At 36.3% G+C, this 21,075-nt stretch overlaps 1 protein-coding gene across 1 annotated transcript; it reads right to left on the bottom strand.

The window, feature by feature from the left end:
• Window positions 1-8,828: 8,828 nt before the first annotated feature.
• cnot6b (CCR4-NOT transcription complex, subunit 6b) lies at window positions 8,829-20,586 on the bottom strand. The gene is made up of 12 exons (XM_039649180.2): window positions 20,319-20,586; window positions 19,159-19,280; window positions 14,938-15,124; window positions 14,418-14,503; window positions 14,222-14,326; window positions 13,740-13,808; window positions 13,495-13,652; window positions 12,644-12,798; window positions 12,388-12,536; window positions 11,661-11,894; window positions 11,059-11,261; window positions 8,829-10,699 (listed from the first exon to the last, which is right to left on the bottom strand). The coding sequence occupies exons 2-12, from the start codon at window positions 19,268-19,270 to the stop codon at window positions 10,487-10,489; spliced, it is 1,671 nt and encodes a 556-aa protein (XP_039505114.2). The 5' UTR covers window positions 19,271-19,280; window positions 20,319-20,586; the 3' UTR covers window positions 8,829-10,486.
• Between the last annotated feature and the right edge of the window lie 489 nt (window positions 20,587-21,075).

The following is a 21,075-nucleotide window of genomic DNA, read 5'->3' on the forward strand; positions in this document are numbered from 1 at the left end:
CACGATTCTGAACAGACAACTAAACAAAATACCATGTCATTTACAAGAGGTTCCAACAAAATGTTAAAGGGGTTTCACTCCTTTTTGTAGGCATTAAACTTCCTGATTTATAAAAGACGATATCTCTGCTTACATTGAACTTTCAGCGCTGCAACTTTGCAGATACTGTTCATGTACCAACAGCAACATTACACATTTAAAATGAAAAAATTGAAATCACAATCAACCACCCCTTTAATTGCTGCAGTATATTTAAAATGTAAAATTTATCTGAATTATTCAAATAAATCTGTTTAAATGAATAAGTCAATGACTCACTCTTAAAGACTTAAAGGGTTAGTTCACCCAAAAATTAAAATTCTGTCAGTATTTACTCACCCTCATGTTGTTCCAACCCCGTAAGACCTTCGTTCATCTTCGGAACACAAATTAAGATATTTAAGATATTAAGATCGCTCCTGCATACAGTCCATAGGCTTCTTGAGGTACTGGCTCTTGCTGTCCCCGAAAAGTCATTAAAGACATCGTTAAAATAGTCCAAGTGACTACAGGGGCTCAATCTTAAGTTTATCAAACGACGAGAACACTTTTGTGAGCAAAAAAACAACAAAAATAACGACTTTATTTCAACTATTCACTTCCTTCTCCATGAGCCTGTAAGTCAGTTAACGTAGTGTGATTGCGTAGAGCTACGTCACACGTAGGCTCACTATTGGCCGACGCTGGTCATGTGTGTGTGATGCGTGTGACGTACAATAACAGAAGCTTACGCTATTAAACTAGTAACCTGACTCGCGCAGAGGGAGAAATAAACGAATAGTTGAAATAAAGTCGTTATTTTTGTTGTTTTTTTGCGCACAAAAGTGTTCTCGTCGTTTGATAAACTTAAGATTGAGCCCCTGTAGTCACTTGGACTATTTTAACGATGGTTTTAATGACTTTTCGAGGACAGCAAGAGCCAGTCCCTCAAGAAGCCTATGGACTGTATGCAGGAGCGATCTTAATATCTTAAATATCTTAATTTGTGTTCCGAAGATGAACGAAGGTCTTACGGGGTTGGAACAACATGAGGGTGAGTAAATACTGACAGAATTTTCATTTTTGGGTGAACTAACCCTTTAATTTGTTTCATTACTGGAAGAATCAGTGTTTTTGAACGAATCTAGATTGAATGATTCAATAACAAATAAATTATCCAATCTGTATTTGAAGTGCTACGTTACTTTCCAGCCTCCCAAGGCGTCACCTAACTGACGCCTGGGAAGCATTTGACCATGCTTCAATATCTGACGCTTTAGGCGCCCTTTAGCGTCAGTTAGATCAGCGGTTCTCAAACTGGGGGCCACTAGATGGTGCTAGGGGGGCCGCAAAGAAATTCTAGAATATGAAATTATTTAAAAAAATGATTTTACCTGTATGTAAGTTTGGATTGTCCTATGTGAAATCTGCATTGCATGATTTCTTTTATATTGTAAAACTTGTATAAAATTGTATGTCTTCTATATTGAAAAAGTATTTCTTTAAGTAGAGTAGAATTTTTTTTTGTTTCTTGCTGAAAAAACAGATTGCCCTTTTAAATTTGCAAACCAAACTTGAGCCACTGTCATTTACTACCTTAAAATGTAAGAAGTTTAATGCACTTTTTTACAATCAGCAAATTAATTTTTCAGTGTTTTCAATCTTTTACTATGAACATCACAAATGTTCAGTATTCAATACTTTTGTTGCACTTTTCAGACAATATTACTGTTAACTGTCAAAACCATTTTTTTATAAAAAATTGTTATATTTAATGAAATGTACAATTTAACTAATTTTGTATATTCAACGACATAAAGCTAAACAGAACTGTTGTTCCAGCATTGTACAAATTCATTTGTTTTTGGTACAATCTAAAATTTGTAAGTAAAATTGTACGTTTGAGGATGTTTTCGTTATGAGTTTTCTTTTGGGGGGCCACAAAAGGATTCACCCTACACAAGGGGGCCTCCTCCTGAAAAAGTTTGAGAACCACTGAGTTAGATGACGCCCTAGGATCGCGTGTACCCTACCCCCACCCCAGACCTAAACCTAACCGCGTCCTCTAAAGGAAAGCATCAGTTAGATGACGCCGTAGGATCGCGTCATGTAAGTGACGCTAAAGGGCGCCTAAAACGTCAAATATTGAAGCATGGTCAAAGGTGACGCCTTGGGGTGAGAATGTGTTGCACTTTCAGTTACTTTTTTTTAAATCGCTTCCGTAGACATCAGTGTTTATATTTGAACTATAAACTTATATCCTGTATAGGCCTGTGATTAATATGAATAAACACAGAAATAATGATGATAGGAGTGTGGTTGAAAAGACTATGTGAAGATCCTAAAGATACCTACACATGATAAATGCTTTCTCAAGGTCATGGCTGCGCAAACGCGGATTTGAAAGTTCTGGTATGATTTTGTCAAAGGTTTAATAGAAAACAGATCTTTTAACGATTAATCGTGCCGGTCTATAGATGATGGCCAGAGAAAAAAAAGTGATGAATATAAAAAAAAGATGAATCAATAGATTAAAGGTAGGTGAGCTTGAAGTCCACTAGGCCTCTGATCTATCATAACGAAGAAATGGAAGGGGGTTCATAGTGAAAATGAGACATTTAAGCACTCTGAGGAAAGGCATTGCGCCACTGGAAGCCCCATAAAGCCTCAGCTGTTGTTTGTGGTCGTCAAGGCTACCTAAACCCTTGTATTTCACATCTAATTTTTGTGGTTGCCAGCCGTGGAGAGCAAGTCTGCCTGGCTCACCCTTGACAACGGCTAATCCGTGAAAGTTCAGGTGGCCCTCCTTACCAAGACAAAGGGATACCAGAGTTATCATGAGAAAGGCAACCTTCGACACGGATAATTAAAAATAAGACCTTTTCATCTCCCTAACATTTATTAGCATCACTGACAAAAGCCATTTGTGACCTTAGAGATACTCATTACAATATTACAGATTTAGTTCGTATCAGGTAGTTATTCAATGGTATATTCGGGTACTCTGAATAAATGCACTGTTAACATATTTAAAAATGTTTAAGATAACGATAAAGATAACAAAATACGCGTCCACAGTAGAGCCCGACCGATAAAGGATTTTAAAGGCCGATACGATACAAATATTTGTTGGTTTTAAAATCCGATATATCGGCCGATATTTTATTTATTTATTTTTTCAGAAACGCTAACACAGTCTCATCCCAAGACGTCATACAAGTGACGCTTTTGACCATACGTCAACATCCGCCGTTTTAGGGTACCCTTAAACGTCAGTTATATGATGATCCTGGGCCATCATACATCTGACGCTTTACCTTTAACGTCAGTTAGGTGACGGGGTAGGTTTAGGTTAGGATTCGATAACGTCATCTAGGGTACCCTAAAACGGCAGATGTTGACGTATACTCAAACAGCTGTCAAGGCAGTTTAACTGTGTGTAATTTTTGGTTAGTTAATTCTCCTCAAGCAGTCCTGATTCACTTGGCACCACAGTACTATAGTATCAAAGTATATGAATGTACTATATTATATGAAGTATATGAATGCAAAGTTTTCATGGGAAATCACTTGTTTAACTTGAAATTGACTGCAATTAAACTCTGCAGATTTAGCCTACTGTTGTAATTGTCATGATTGTTAGTGCCAACCTAAATCTACTCTCTATAAATGATAAAGTAAAGGCATGCTAGAGTTGATTTAGTTTATTCTTGTGTCTTCTGTTTTGTCTTTCATGTCACAGCAGTAGGCCTACATCAATGGTTAGAGAGTCCAGTGTTTGGGCCAGTCGGTTATTGACGTGGCAGAGTTCAAAATCTTGATAAGTGTAAGCAGATGTGTCACGCCCGTTAACGTCCTTTCTCTTTCCAAGGATTACAACACCTGAACACAGTTCATGCAAAGGCCTGTGGAAAACATGACTGACACTCTTTATAAGGGATGTACTGGTCTCAAAGTACTGCTTCAGACGTTAAACAAACAGCAAATGAGGCCAATAAAAATGAGAACCCAAAACTAACTTAGCTTTGATGTAGCTGAAAACTAGCAGCTAATTTACACTACTGTTCAAAAGTTTAGGGTCTAAAAAAAGAAAATGAACTCTTATTCAGCAAGGATGCAATAAATTGCTCAAATTACAGTAAAGACATTTATAATGTAACAAAATTAAATGATGAAAATCGCAGCTTTGCCATCACAGGAATAAATTGTTAAATTAAATACATAAAAAGAACCATACATGAATAGTTTTTTACGGTATTTTCTGATATCAAATGAAAAAAAAAAGTTGTTTTATTTGTGTCACAAAGTAATTTGTTGGTTTAGGTCCATTTGTTCATTTAGGTTTCCCACTCTTATCAGTTACATTTAATTTGATCACACATAATCTTTGTTCATTGCTACTTTCTTGTATAGTTCATTGGTTTCCTGGTTATTGTAGGATATTGTTTGTATAGACACGCAGTTACACTGTGTCAGATTATTAGTTATAGGCTTCAATTTCGGTACATGGCAAACTTATTCAAAGGAAAAAAAATAAAACTTGGCAGCTTTTCAATCACAGTATTTCGGAAAGAGGGGCCTTTTTCATCGAAAAATGTAGTTCAGACCGTGGGGAGAGAAGAGCTGTAATATGTAAAATATGTGAAAAATGCCGGTGGTAACAATCAAGCATGAAAGACTTTGTCAAAGGTTATGATAGGACCCCTTTAAATGATATGTTTTCAAAAAGGATGTTGTTACAAAACATTTCAAATTGAAAGTATGTTTTAGACTGTTACAGTGACACATTTTTTGTCATTTAGCACAATATTTGAATTAAAATAATTATTGGCAAAACATATTTCTGCAAAAGTACATTGTAAAAATGAATATGCTTTATTTAATCAGAATTGTGGCAACAGATTACAAGCAATATTATTAATTAAAATTTAACAAATTACAATTGAGTAATAATTAATCAAATTAACCTTTTAAAATGAGTAAAGTTTACACCAAAGAAATTAACAAAAATATCTCACTAACAGACAGATGTCAAAGATTAATTAAGAACTCTTTATTTTGTATTGCCAACATCGAAGACATGTTAACAAGCAGAATCACTGAAGGACAAAAGTGTCATTTTAAAACAAAACTAAAACAAACACCATAAATTATGATAATGATGAGTTTTACTCATTTTAAATGGTCAACTTCTAAGGAATTAATTAATTTGATTAATTATTACTCAATTCTAATTTGTTAAATTGGTAACACTTTACAATAAGGTTCATTAACATTAGTTAATGTATTTACTAACATGCACTAACCATGAGCAATATATTTGTTACTGCATTTGTTAATGTTAGTTCATGAAAATACAGCCGTTCATTGTTTGTTCATGTTAGTTCACGGTGCATTAACTAATGTTAACAAGATTTTAATCAAGTATTAGTAAATGTTGAAAATAACATTAACAAAGATTAACAAATGCTGTATATGTGCTATTCATTATTAGTTCATATTAACTAGTTAACTAATGCTAACCAACGAACCTTATTGTAAAGTGTTACCGTTAAATTTATTTAATAATATTGCTTGTAATCTGTTGCCACATTTTTTTTTATTAGATAAAGCGTATTAAATGGACAATATGAAATCAAGAAAAACTGACTACATTCAAAGAACATGAAGAAAAATGAACACTGCACAAGATTATTGATAAGAAATCCTCCACTGTTCTGACTTCAGTGTTAACAGTGTCTAAATGTAATGTTTACAAGAATAAGCAACAGACCACTGAGAATGTTCATGAATCAGGATCAGTGTTGCTTAGAGCCATTTAGTTGTCAAACCCCAAAGACCGTTTTGTGTTCTCAGCTCATATTGTAACTCTTGGATGTGTGGTTGTGGCCTGTTACAGACCATCTGTTCACATGGCACCACCTTGTGGATAATACCTCATTAAGCCGCTTAAAGAGAAGAAACCTAAAAGTAACTATTAAAAATGTCAAAAAGAAAAAAATATATATAATTAAGTAGTACTGAACACTGAATTTCTATATTATCACATTTTGCATATTCCACAAAAGGAACAAAATGGCAGATTTAAAGAAAATCCAACAGGTCATGAAGCAGAAAGAATTTATTATCAACCATAGATAGGAAAATACATTACTGTGGAATTTCTATGTACAAATCTCTTCAACTAATACAGAGAACGGACAGAAAATAGTTGCTTACCATTCTTTTCCAGAGATTCTTTTTTAAGAGCTGCCTTTTTTGGGTTTTATTAGAGACCGAACATTCATTGAATATCATGAAAACTTTTCTTTTTCTTTTTTTTAATAGTGTGTATCTCTGCTGGAATTATCTCGAATGGTAAACAAGAGTTTATTCAATGTACTACAGAATGGCTCATGACAGTAAGTACAGTGTTAGTCAGAGAAACTACAATAAAAAGGTCACCGGCCTCTATATGAAACGCACGGTAATTAAAACAGCCCAGCTAATCTATCAATTTTATTGCAGCAGGTTTTTAGTATCAAAAACAAAGGCTGGAAAAAGATCTGTTATATAAAGAGTAAAGCAGAAGGAAAGCAAGAGGCAATGAAAAATAAAAGAGGACAGTAAAAAAAGATTTGATTATTATTTGCAGTTTCTCACTGGTTTAAGTGTAGATGTTGGGTGTGTACCGCTGAAATTAAGAAACTACATTGACATTTAAAGGACTTTGTTCGGGAACGATGATTTAAAAACAAATCAATTTAACATGAATCTTACAATTTAGTCTCCATTACCGAGTGTTACTTGATTAGGTACAAACACTCATCACTGATTGAAATGCACCAATATTTGATAAGTCTAATATTTTACCATGCAGTTTAATGCAAGCGAGACACCATCTCCGATAACACCCGAGGCCGGTTGCATAAACTGCTTAGACTAGTCTTAAGTCATCTTATTTTGTTCAAGACTGGTCCTATCTTTTTAATGTAATTTACATAAAAAGGTGGATTTGTCTAATTTAAAAGTAAAACAGATTACCCTTTATACTAATTGCTAGGTGTCAAATTAGTCTTAAGTTTATGCAGCTGGCCACTGATGTCAAACTGCTCTCCATCATGACATTAAACTGCACGAAAACTAGTCTACTAACAAAACATGATCATCTTTGGGCACCTACTTCAGTCAGAAGAGCAAATTTGTTATAGGACAATAAGCAATGTGAAACAGATCATTAAAAAGAGACATCAATAATACAGGAGAATACATTAAATATATACACACACACACACACACACAACACAACTCATTTGTTTTGTAGAAAGGAAATATTCAATACACATTTTATTCACATTTTACAAAAAAAACTAATCTCATTTCTACTATAATATCATTAACAATTCATGGTGAAGAGGCCCCGAATAACAGAAGACTGCTCTGGTTCTTGCTGCTAAAACAAAGCAAGACGTAAAAGCGATAGTGCTGCACAACTTAAAGAAACTGATTTGTGACATGTTGAACATGTGATGGTCATGCTGACATCAGTTTAGTGGAACAAAATATATTAGAGTAGTTCACTTTAAAAAAAAAAAAAATTGCAGATAATTTACTCACCCCCACGTCATCCAAGATGTCCATGTCATTCTTTCTTCAGTCGAAAAAAATGAAGGTTTTTGATGAAAACAGTCCAGGATTTTTCTCCATATAATGGACTTCAATGGGTACCAAACAGTTCAAGGTCCAAAAGACAGTTTCAGTGCAAACTGCAAACTGTTCAAAGGGCTTTAAATGATTTCAGACGATGAATAACGGTCTTATCAAGCGAAACGATCTGTCATTAAAAAAAAGCTCAAATGCTCGCCTTGCTCTTTTCTGTTTGAATCCTTTTCCAAATCTTTTCGTTCGTTGAATGAACCAAATGACTCGGAAAAAAAGACATGTTAATTTTGAGTTCAAACGAGTCTCACGGGCATCACAGAACAGAGCAAGGCGACCATTTGAGCTTAACCTTTGTTATTTATTTATTAAATGAGCGATCGTGTCGCTTGATCGTTATACATCGTCTGGAATCATTTAAAGCCCTTTCAACAGTTTGCAGTTTGCACTGAAACTGTCTTTTGGACCTTGAACTGTTTGGTTACGAGTAAAGTCCATTATATGGAGAAAAATCCTGGAATGTTTCCATCAAAAACCTTAATTTCTTTTCGACTGAAGAAAGAAAGACATGGATATCTTTGATGACATGGGGGTGAGTAAATCATCAGCAAAAGTTTTTTAAAAAGTGAACTACTCCTTTAAGTGCTAAGGATCTAACCACAATCAGACCACTGCCAGACATCCTTCACAATTCTTAGAGATGATAATTTGGTCCAAAGGCTCAGAACTAGGTTAGGAAGATAGTTTCAAAATTAAAAATGCCACGTGAAGTACCATAAGAGGATAATCTAACTTTTTACAATTGGCTTCAGAGGAAGCTGGCACGAAACAGGAAAAATTATGGCCATTTAAAAATGAGTCTAGGCAGATGTAAATATGAAAATGTACATTTATCTTGACTTTAAAATCTGTGTAGCAAACAAAATAATCATGAGTTCAGAAATGCCAAAGTGCTAAAACATTCTTGAAGCAAAAACAAATGTCCTATACATGATTTCTTGAGACCTCAAGAAGATGAAGATGCACTGATAGCATAATGCAATCCGAAAAATAAACGACAAAATTTCCACCACAACAACAGTAAAGTTTTCTTTTCCAAGAGAGGTGGAGTTGCTCTCTGAAGAGTGTGCAAAACAGTAGCATGGTTGCAATATATAAAGGAAAGGCAGAAGTGTTACTGACTCGATTTCACATAGACAGATGGCATGTTACGGAGCTTCAGGACTCCCCTCCCTTTACATATACAGCAACAAGACACTGAAAAAATAGTTTGAGATGATTGATTGGATAGACAAAAAAGCATGTACTCTGAAAGTTACAAAAGAAAATAAATAACTATAGTAAAAAAAGAAAGTGCAAAATGAGCGCAAAAGTATGGCAGTGAGAACCAGGAACAACCTCTGTCTTTTATACAAGCTGGTAAGTTTTTGATTATTGTTTATAAAAATGTAGCTTACAACACAATCTTATTTTCTGAATTTGGATCAGAATTTATTCTTAGTACAAAAAAAAAACATTTAATAAAACTAAAAAAAAAAGTGTGAATGTGGCTCATATACAATCAAGTCAAGCCTAAATTTTTCTGTTAATATATTCAATTACATTTTGTACAAAGACCTGGGAGAACCCCTCTGATACAATATGGGGGGTGGTAACGGCTAGGTCGGAACATTACTAGCCTCAAGAACAGTGCTACAGATCTTGCGAAGATGTGTGTAATGAGAGGATAAAAAGGAATGGGAAATCCTTTTCAACCTAATATAGTGACAAATCGCTGGTTAAAAGACTCCCTATATAAAACCTCCCTTTCTAATAAAAACCTCCCGTTTATGACCACAGTGATATCAAGCGCAGTTTATATTATTCACATAGCCTGTCGTACAAAGAAACAAAGAGCCTGCCCCCATATGACTGGTTAAAACAATAGTGCGCAAAAAGCGGTGCAGCTGATTCGACACATCTAAAACAATTTGGTTTACATATTAAGCTCAAACCATTCCAACTCCCATTTGAGGGAGAGAGAAAGACAAATAAGTGCTTTTTTTTACATTACACAAGCGTGTAAAAACATTCCGTAACAGTGCACTTGCTTAGAACGTATAGCGCGTTCTGAATATTGCACCATTGATGGAAGATTAAAACATCAGATGCACCGATGTACAGCAAATTTCAGCACCGCGCAAGTGGAAAAGCTTTTGTGGTTCCATTGTCTTTCCCGATTGGGGACAAATTTTACTTACTAAGTTTGGTCTGCACAAAACATTGGTCACTCATCCAAAGGAGAATTATGTAAGCATGTCTGAAATTAAATTCAACTGTTAGCAATGTCTCAGTTCAGTGGAATGTCGACAAAAAAAAAAGCGTTTACATTGAGGCTGAATTCATGAAGATGTTGGTTAATGCTTATTTTGCAGAATTACACTAATGGCTGGTCATAGTATTTATATCTGATCGTAAAAGAAACTAAAACATCCCTTTGAGTGTGCGACCAAGACTTAGCTGCATCTTACAATTGATACATTGCATGCACACAAGCTATATTCAACAATTTAAAAAAATGATGATAATATATCAGCCTATGATTCAAAAAAATAAAAATATATATATAGCTTAACAAGTAAAAAAAAAAAAACTCCCAGAAAAATTGAAACATGTTGGACCCTAAAAATGAATAAAGGTACAAGAGAAAAAAAATATATATGTATACACAAACACACACACACACATATATATACATATATATAAAAAAGAAATAGCTTAGAGGTTTTATCGTTTTCAAAAAGCATACGAGTTGGGACTCTGCAGCGCCACCAGTGGCCGAGAGGGCTCACTACCTGTGTCCAGGTAAGTGGATCCCATTAAGAGGGGGAGGGTAAGGCAGGACCAACTCCAGTTGTGCAAACAGGGAGAAGTGATCTGAGGGGATATGAGGGTGTGGGCAACCACTGATATTGTTATCCAAGAGCCAGTTTGTGTCCAAAGGCCCGAGGACACCCAGCAAGTTTAGTTCTGGCCTCGAGTAGAAGATGTAATCAATGACACCCTAAATTGGGTTTAAAAAAGGGAGTTGTGAGCACACACTGTTGAAGCACACAACAAGCTGTTTTCATGCTTTCTGCTGTTACTCTGTCATGTTACCACACATGGCAGAGTAAGAAATGGCACAACATGACAAGCGTTTCATTTTGTTAACTTGACATGCATGGTCGATATCAATACATCCCTGTTTGAAGAGAGAGATTTTGGACCTAGAGTTTCAGATATAGAAATGGGTGCTAATGACATTTTAAAAAGAAAAGGTTGTATCAATACATAAATTCATAGTAAAAATCATATTAGGGTTTATACTTTTGACATAACTCCGAACAATTGCGGTCACTTTATTTAGCTCGCTGTACTTACCTTGAAGTCAAAAGTGTAATTGGTGTAAGGCATGAGCCCATTCTCATAGGCACTCTTCAACTTGAAACCATGCGTGATCCTTTCGCTAGATGTGCTGATCTTGCCATTGCAGTTGAACTTGGTCAGACTGTCGGTGTAGCGCAGCTCCTTGAAGTCTTTGTGTTTGCAGTCAACCCCGCCTGTGCTCAGGTACTCCACAACACCTACAATCAGAACCGAAACTCTGTGTAAATATGTCTACAGAGGTAACTACTAAACAGATGGTTTAAGGACCACATGAAACCAAAATCAATCTGATTTACTTTTTCATTAGTGGTCTTATTTTGCATAATTCCTCAGTGCTTGTACTTTCTAAAAGGAAGTTTCTTTGCAAAATCTTTCATTAAAGTTCTCTACAAAGCGAAAAGCAAGCCGAGTCGAGGCAAGTCTGGTAATGGAAAAGCGCCATAAGATAACCAATAGCATGTCACACAAAGCAAGAACTTTTTTATAGCACGTGTACATAACTTTGTCAAACTCACATAAGTCAATCCTTTATATAGGATTCAAAAACACACTTTTAACACCACAAGAGAAAATGAGACTGTGGCTTTAAGGCTTACCCGAGTCAGGAAGTGAGTTGAGGTCAGCACACAGCACTAAAGGGATGGTGTTGGTTTCTCCAGACACAGAAGAGAGCTTTAGACTGCGGGAGGCCTTGTCTATGATATTCTTCACCTCTGACATGAACATCATGGTCTGCACCAGCTTCACATCAGAGTATTCTGGGTCCCAGTGCATGTGAGCATTAGCCACTAGTAGGAGCTGTTTCTCCATAGCATGGATGGACTTACCAGCTGTAGAAAGGAGGGGAAAAGGCTGTTTGTGAATTGTAATTGTAAAAACTGTAAGAACTGTAATATTGTGAAGATACAATTTAAGATAAAAAAAATTAATAGAAATGTTATGTAATTTAATCCTATAGTGGCCAAGCTGAATTATCAGTCTTCAGTGACACATGATTTGACTTGAAATATGTTCAAAACCATTTTGTGGCGTTTTTTTTTTTTTTTTTTTTTTTGGAAAGCGCATTCTTTGATGAAAAGAAAGTTCAGGAACAGCATTAATAAAAAATAAATAAAAAAAACTTTAATGTCACTTTTAATCAATTTTGTGCAACACTTAATGTCCTTAAAAAAATGTTTTTACTGTATTATAGTACCATTTAAAAGCAATACTATTATTTTTAAATTCCATTTATGTGGGAAAGAGGTTGCTCAATTGTCATAAATAATCACAATGGGGGAAAAAGGTTTTATCGTGCAGATTCTCACATGAGAATTAACTCACTCTCCATTAACTCATTCTTTAGCTCTAGCAATGCGGCCACCCCGATGTTGTCCTTGGTCATGACCCGATTAAGCATAGCCTCCGAGCCCTCTGAATTGGCCATAGCCAGCTGGTTAAACTCTACTGTGTGTTTCTGCACCATGCTGAACCTAAAAGCAATCAATAAATAATCTGGTTTAATGTTTTCACTCATGTCAACATTGAAACAAATCTGTCAGACACACACTTCTCCACACTTGAGTGTTGCATTACTCACTTTTCAGTCTTGTAGAATATTGCACATCCATCAACATGTTTCCTGTCCGATTCAGACATGGTTCTGGCCCGGGATTTTGGGCTGAAGAATCCATCATATCCCTGTTTACTTAGCTCCACAAGGAAGTAGTTATAATACTGTTCCGTCTCCACTTCCTGTGCATGAAACAGAAGACTAAGTGACTGACAAACAGTGCTACTATCAAACAACGACCTGTTGTGCATAACTAGGATAAAAAAAAGACCTTTAATGAAACAAAACACAAGGAGAACACTTCATCTATTAGGACAGGCATTCTCAAATACACCAGAATGTTATCAGTGGATTATGTTAATTAAAAAGTATTAAAAAATAAATCAATAAAAATAGACAGCAGGAGATTTACACAGCAGGCGTGTAAAAGAGACAGCCGTCTGTTTGGGACTCGGCTATTATTTGAAGTTTTTCGTTATGAACATATTCACTGGTAAAGGTGAAGGGGAGTAGCTTGAAGGTCATATTTAAAAATCACTTGACATCAACCAACATTCCTCTGGAGTCAAAATGTCCTCTATTATGAGTTGGCTCTAGGGTTGTTGTGAAGGTAGGGGCGGAGCATAGAGACTATACGGTTTCTTGTTTGTTACTCTAGAGTAGACCAACTCACTTTCTGGAGGTATACTGCCCTATCTGGTATGGAATGTGGAGTATGAATTGATTTGACACCTTTAAGATAATTTTTAAATACTGCATTTTTGTCTGTTCCGAGACATTGCTGTCGTTTACTGCACATTGTTCTCTAAAACTAAAAAGGAACCACAAGTTACGTTATTTGAATATGCTTATGCTGGGCTTGGATAAGTTCTATATACCTGTAAGCTGATAATATCTGCATTGCAGCTGAGGATCTCCTGCATAATGGACTTTTTCCTGTAGCTCCAATTAAGGGCCCAGGACGGGCAGTAGCCATAAAGCTGACGTGTGGCGTACTTATCACACAGCACGTTGTAGCACATTACAGTAAACAGGGCTGGTAAAGCAAAGAGGAGAGCAAAATATCAGGCAAAGTGTCTTCAGGTTTCGAATTATGTCTCTATGTTTTTCAAGAAACATCTACCTGTTGGTCTCGTCCTTTCAGGCTCCTGCAGCACAATCCAGGATCTGGATGGAGGTTGCTCTGTTGGGACTGTGAAGGCAAAGTATATGCATTTCAAGACAATAATCTGAATTTAATCTGCAAAGATAAAACTTTTTTTTTTTTAAATTTAAAAAGCTATGACAATGTTTTTTAATTTTTCCAGTTGAATCTCAATTTAGAAATCAATTATGTATCAGCATTTAAACAGGCTTAAAACAAAATAACTGCTATGCAAAAAAAATAAAAATTAACAGAAGCTGAACCAGAATTTGAAATTGAATCAGGACAGACATTGATATTACTTGAGTTTTTAAAAACCAGCCTAATTGCTCTCATACTGATAGATAGACTAGTTTATATCTTTGAAAGCATTTTTACAAAACAATTCAATAATAAATGCTGCTGTTTTGTACTTCCTATGAATACAGATCTTAAACAGTTATTTTGTCTGAGACACCTACTGCGCTTAATAGCACCAGCTAGATTGTCCAAAAGATAGTTCAGCAGTCGCCGGGTGCCATCTGGCTCTTGGTAGAGGCTCATAATCTCTTGAGTGAGTGGATTGCCTACAGAGACACATACAAACAGTCAGTAGAAAACATTCACTACAAAGTGATGATCTCAAGATGTTGCAATCCCCAGAACAATGACACTCACCTTTCAACCCCAGTATTTGTAACTGAAAGAGTTTCCCCAATTCAAAAGGCAGAGCCTGCAACTGGTTGTTATTTAAAAGCAGTTCCCTGTTGAAAAACACAAAAAGAAGGTTAACGACGAATAAACTAATCAGCTGTGCGCTTAATGCTCGATTAAAAACACAATAACAATAAAAAGTTCTGAATAAAAACTATTGACCAATGTATTCCATGACTTTTATGTCATACGTCACAACCAATCATTTATAACACTTTCCAATAAGGTCAAATTTGTTAAAATTAATAAAATAACTAAAATTTAAAATAAACTATATTTTTAATAACTTATAACTCAAATTCACTGCGGACATTCAACTTTCCTGGCATTCCCATGACTGTGGAAACCGTGTTAGGAGCGATCTAGTTTCATCAAGTGCGGTCAAAAGAATGTTTTTCCTTTCATTCCTCTGTATTGCAAACACGTTAAATGAAACAAATGATCCAAGGAGATAATAACACAGCTTTTGCTCCAAGTAGTTCACCTGAGAGACACCATACTGCCAAGCTCTGCTGGCAGGCTCCTGATTTTATTAGACGACAGGTCCAAGAACACAAGGTTGTGCAGCTTGGCAATTTCAGGTGGGACACGTGACAGGGAGTTGTCACCGAGGTGTAAAGCAGTGAGGTGTGTGAGTGACCAAAGGCCCGAGCTGAGACTCCGAACATTACCTGAGACAGAAACAGATATAAATAATATAACTGCAAGCAACAATTATCAGTGCCAAGTGCAAGAAGACAATAATGCATGCCAACATGGCCGGGAGTGTCAGACCAACTGCAACAAAGAGCAATTAAATACATTTAAATATGATTTAAGGCAAAATGGCTGAAAAATCATGAACAGTAATGAAAAATATGATTTAATGGATTACCACTATCAACCAATAGGTGGCGCAGTTGCGAAATTGATGTGGTGTGGTCAAGAGTAAGGTGACTGACACATACAAAGTTTCAAAGTGTCAATATGCGGGGACGTGCACAGGGGGGTTGCTCAGGTTGCCCGGGCAACTGCCCATATGCCCTTCTCGACTCAGGTTGCCCTTCCGAGGAAAAAAAAAAATCGTACAATGGATGTAGAATTTCACGTAGGCCTAGACAAAAAAATAATATAAAAATCGCAAAGCCTCATTCACTTCCATTCGGGCACTGAAAGGGAAAGTCAAACTGTTTACGTGGCTGCAGTGCCGCACGCGACCATAGACTGCACGCGACCGGTGTGTATGGTAAAGGCCAATTTATACTTCTGCGTAGGCTGCGCGGAGTAGGTACGGCGTAGCATACGCACAGACGCGTCCCATACCGCGTACCCTTCGCCGTCGCCTGACGCGCACCTCCTCAAAAATGTAACTACAAGTCGCGACGACGCGGACCGCAAGATCGGTGATTGGTCGGCTTGGTAGCATCGCATTTCCTCCTACGCATTTCCGCACGTACCTTCTCACGCATTTCCACCACTGTCTATGATTTCCACAAGTTTCATCTCCTCCGAAGTCTTCTCTCATTTCTGCCTTTCAGTTTTAGTAATTTCACTAAAGTGAACTGTTTTTCCACCTTAATAAGCTCCAATTCCAACATGATCAGCTCTCTTTCACTCGTAGTAACCTAGCCGCGAGGAATCTAAACACAGTGGAACATTAAAACTCTCCGCCGCCAACTAGCGTTTCGGAGCAGTACTGCAGAGCAACCAAGACCTGAACGCAGAAGTATAAATGCTCACAACGGCGTCGCCTACGTGCGTAGCCAACGCCGTACACTACGGCGTACCCTCGACGCAGAAGTATAAATTGGCCTTTAGGCACCGCAAATTACTCAGGCCGCGCCTCCATCTCGTGTCGCGCGCTAATTAATGTGTACGAAGTCCATGACAAAATGAAGCGAAACTATCGTTCTCGTCACGAAAAGAGGAAGAAGAAAAACATGAGAGTGAATTGCGGGAACAGCAGTCAGGTAAACTTGTGTTCTCTCCTCTCTAGTTTGATGTCAGCAAAGTTTGAAGGTTTTTGGTCTTGCTAACCTATCTGGGTAGGCAGTGCATCTCTTGCATCACTTTTTGCCTGACAAAAGTGAGAGTAAAATACCATTATTTATTACGGGTTTTTTTTATAAACGACAAAGTGCAACAACAGTGTTTGTTTACTACAGCTCGGAAAACATAACCGCGTCGCGTGTGTTGCGTTCATATGCGCGTGCACGAAATGAAACTCGCATTTTTCAAGCAGAAATGTGGAGACCAGAAATACTGTACAATACGTGAATGATGGCACTCCCAATCAAAGTACACATTATAAAGACACTGATTATCTAGTCTCAGTGTAGTTAAAAACTCTAAATTATGCAAGATAGAAACCAATGTATTGGCAATTTGACATTGATTGACTATTGATTTATAGGCTATATTGAATTTAAAATGATGATTAGCTGGACATTCTGGTCAATATGAATGCAAATCCCTCAGTAAATAACAATAAATCAAGATTTGCTTCAACATGCATAAAAAAATAAATAAATAAAAATCATAGGCTACTGATTCCAAAAAATACCCAGGCTGTAGAGTGAATCAAAATTAATCCCAAAAGCCAAAGTTCAGGGTTGTACTTTATTATTTTCTTCTTATTTATGTTTACGTTAATATTCACTTGTTATCTTAACATTCTATAAAAATGCTTTATTCAGTAAATATTATTTGTTTGAACCTCATTCTGTTCTATATTGTTGTACTTATTCTTTGACTGTTTTGTTTAAAGGAGGGAGGATTGTTATTGGGCGGTATTGAGTGGCAATGGCAAATGGTTTACATGGCTCACGGCATCACAGATCAGGTAGAGGGCCCCATAGCAGAATTTTGCTTAGGGCCCCAGGGGGAGGTCAGGATTGGCAAAAAAGGATTGTATTTTTTCCCGAAATCTAAGCGTTTTTTATTTTTTCGAGTTTTTCCATTCAATCCAGATTATTTCTTTTCAAATAAATAAATAAATAATAATAATAAAAAAAAAACAATAAACAACAATATGAGGAACTCTTTTGCTCATTTGTCTCATCTCTGACATTTTGCAATCTTTATAAAAAAATAATAAGACCATAAGATGAGGCATTGCGTTTGGACATAAACACGGCCAGATAAGGCAATTTGGAAGGTGACAAATTCAACTGAATATATTCCTTCATATAGCCCGTGAGGGAGGGGGGGGGGGGGGGTGCCCTTTTTTCAGGTCAGAGCAACTGCCCCTCAAAATTCCTGTGCACGTCCCTGTCAATATGTCAAGGTATTGTTGAGATAAAGCCTCAATAGTCGTTTTGGCAGCATGCCTAAACTTTAATGATGCAGTATACAAAAATGGTCTCTCTTCACGAAATCCGTAACTTTTAGTCAGCATGTTCTGGTGCTGTATAACAACCGTTTATCCCACCCTTCGGATTGAACCCTATCAATGATGAGTTCCCAGACCTAACATCTTGATGTAGGTCTGGCATGCCAGGCAACTAATGTGTTCATTAAGTGTAAAATGTTATATCACAATACTGTATTGAAGTGAATGGTAATTTCATGTTTTGATCTAATATTGTGCCGACAAGAGGCACAATCCCACAATTTTTTCCTCAGACTGTGCCCATACACGTGCGAGTCAAATTTGGTGAAAATCTTTCATTTTGTTTTGAAATTATAAACACATGAAAAAAAAAAAAAATACCCACACCTGACTTTGTATGCAGTTCATCCCACTTACTATTAATATTTTAGTATTTTGACATTTGGGAATTAGCATACAGCCAACAACCTATGTTTCCAAACTTCTGACAGAGGTTTTGTCTAGATTGGTTTTGAAGATATTAGCAAATGTTTTTTAAGCGCTAAATCACAACATTACACAAACTGTAAGGGGAAACCTATCATGTTCGGTATCGTTGGACTCGGGAAGGATTCAGGAACCCTAATGAGATGACTTCAGTGAAAATAGGTCAACCACACTTAGAGAGTTATAAACATTTGAAAATTTAATTTTACCACTAAGTGGCGTTGGTTTGAAACTTCTTAGGTTCATTCAGGGCAACGTATTGATGACGATACGTTAATGCGTTCTTAAAATACATCATTTTGGTATAAAATTCAAAATGGCAGATGCCTAAAATGGTCGATATAGACAAATTGGATATCAGTCGATTTAGCATGACACCCTAAATCTAATGGGACCACTTTTGTGATTTTTGGATCAAAACTTGAAGTTGTTAGCAACTATTTTTTTTTTTTTCATATCTCCCGACCAGTGCCGCTGCACTGATAACAAGTCAGCATCCTCTTAATGCCAGCAGCGTCACTGAACACGTCTTGACAAAAGAACCGGAAGAGAATACAATGCTGAATAAAGTCATAGTTTTTGTTATTTTTGGACCAAAATGTATTTTTGATGCTTCTAAACATTGTAACTAACCCACTGATATTACATGGACTACTTTGACGATGTCTTTATTTCCTTTCTTGACAAGGACAGTATACCGTACATACATTTTCAATGGAGGGACAGAAAACACTCAAACTAAATCTAAAATATCTTAAACTAGAGGTACGACACAAGGGTGAGTCTTTAATGACATAATTTTTATTTTTAGGTGAACACACCTTTTAACAGAATTTTGCTTAGGGCCCCAGGGAGGTCAGGAACGTCTCTGTAAATAATTAATCAGAGGATTTAATTCAAGACACTTACCAGTTATTTCAAGCCCATCCCAAATGGATTTTTTCCCACTATTTGCCTCCTCACAGGACATGATAGTGTACATCCGCCTGGAATCAAGCGGGTCATATTTCTCCTTGGGCATCCCTAGAGCACTGTGTGGGACAAATACACAAACAGATTTATATAACAAGAAATAAATATGCCATTTTAATGCCTGTTTTTTTATATATATATGCACACAATTTGTCTGTAAATATAATTAGACTTTAAAGGCTGTATGAAATTAGATTAGATAACGACTTTGGTAGATCGTAAAGTTTTGAGCCAAACAAAATGTTTGGTCTTATCTCAATTATAAAAATCAATCTAGACAGCATCATATGACAGCAACGTAAGAAATTAGACAGCTCACAGTCCATTTTAGACAAATTTGCTTCTTACCTTTGTTTAGGTAAACTAAAAATAATAAATAAACATGCAGCTAAATGACACCGCTAACGGTCCAAACAAAAGCATCTTGTCAACTAAGTTAGCTCATTATAAGAGCATAACACACCAGTTTAAGTTACAGAGCATAACACACCAGTTTAAGTTACACACGCTACAACACTAATTAGACTAGCAACATGTCTAATAACATTTAATCGTCATAATTAAGTAAGACAATTCCGTGCATGTCAAAGAAAACAAAAAGAAGACATGCAGCAAAGAGCGCAAGCTAACTAACGTTAACAACTAACTGTTAGCTCGAGGCTATTTTAATAACCCATTTAAACAAAACTCATTAATTATTTTAAAACTCAGCCTCCACAAAGTGACATAACATGAAACATTATGTTTATCACTCACATTTAAAACAATAAGCATCCATCCAATGCCTCAGTTTAAAAACAAACATTTTACCACACAGGTAACCTGGTTTGCTATCAGCATTAGCCACAGGATACTTGGTTCAACACATTTAAGTTATATTTCTCTAACATGTGTTAAATAAACTGATATTTAGGAAATACTTTGCACATTTGTTTTTTAAAATAATGACACTTTTATCAAACGACATTCCCTTTATATGAACAAAGAGTAACAGCTAACTACTGTAACGTTAGCTATAAAGCTAGCAGCTAACTTGGAAACAAGCCCAAACTGGGATTCGGAGCAGCAAATCTTCGCAAATTATCTTTCAGAATTACCTCCAATAGCATACCAACTCCTGAAGTCAGTTGTTTGTCTCACTGAAGCTTTAATTCTTTCGTTCGTGTCGGCTGTGCAGCTACGGGATGCAGCACACCATCATGGCGGAGGATTTTGTGCAGCTGTTGTGCTGCTCTCCAAAACAAGGGTCCATGTGTCCATAATGGTCCATATCATGCTCAAGTCTCTCAACCCCTAATGAGATGCCTACCTAGAACGCACCTGTAGTGCTCACACATGCTGTCTAGTATGCAGCTCAATTATTTTGACATTAAAAGAATAATTCACAAAAACATTTACTTACTGTAACACGTGAGAGAAATTATGATCTGGGTAGCGAATTTGGAAAAATTAGATCTTTTTCTCTTTCTGTATTGTTTTACATTGTAAAGCACTTGTTGTCAACTTGTTGTTTTAACTGTGCTATATAAATCAAGTTGCTGTTGCTATTCCTTTTCGCACATATTGTACTTGTAAAAGTAAAGCTAAGTTTTTATTAAAGGTTTAATGACTTCAAGTAATAAGATTTACTATTCTGTTGTTGATTTAGTAAATCGTCCATTTCCATGAAGACAGCAAGGCTTCGAGCACAAGGCATAATTCAAATTTCTACTCATAACATTTTATCCATTTTGCCCAAAATTGTTAACAGAATCCTTAGACTCTTTTAAAACACACCCAATATCACCCCAATAATTAGCACTTGTGGTTGTGGCTATATCTATTATTATTATTTGCTCTTTGCTGGTATGTGTA

Source organism: Pimephales promelas, chromosome 9 (genome assembly GCF_988280905.1).
Source record: "Pimephales promelas chromosome 9, fPimPro1.hap1.1, whole genome shotgun sequence".
Lineage (NCBI taxonomy): Eukaryota > Metazoa > Chordata > Actinopteri > Cypriniformes > Leuciscidae > Pimephales > Pimephales promelas.

Bases quoted from the DNA above. Each gene is read 5' to 3' on its own strand.
- cnot6b (XM_039649180.2), bottom strand. From the start codon at position 19,270: ATGCCCAAGGAGAAATATGACCCGCTTGATTCCAGGCGGATGTACACT. The intron at 12,799-13,494 runs GTATATAGAACT...TTTCATGCACAG, and splicing joins CAGATATTATCAGCTTACAG to GAAGTGGAGACGGAACAGTA. The intron at 12,537-12,643 runs GTGAGTAATGCA...GATTGCTTTTAG, and splicing joins ATATTCTACAAGACTGAAAA to GTTCAGCATGGTGCAGAAAC.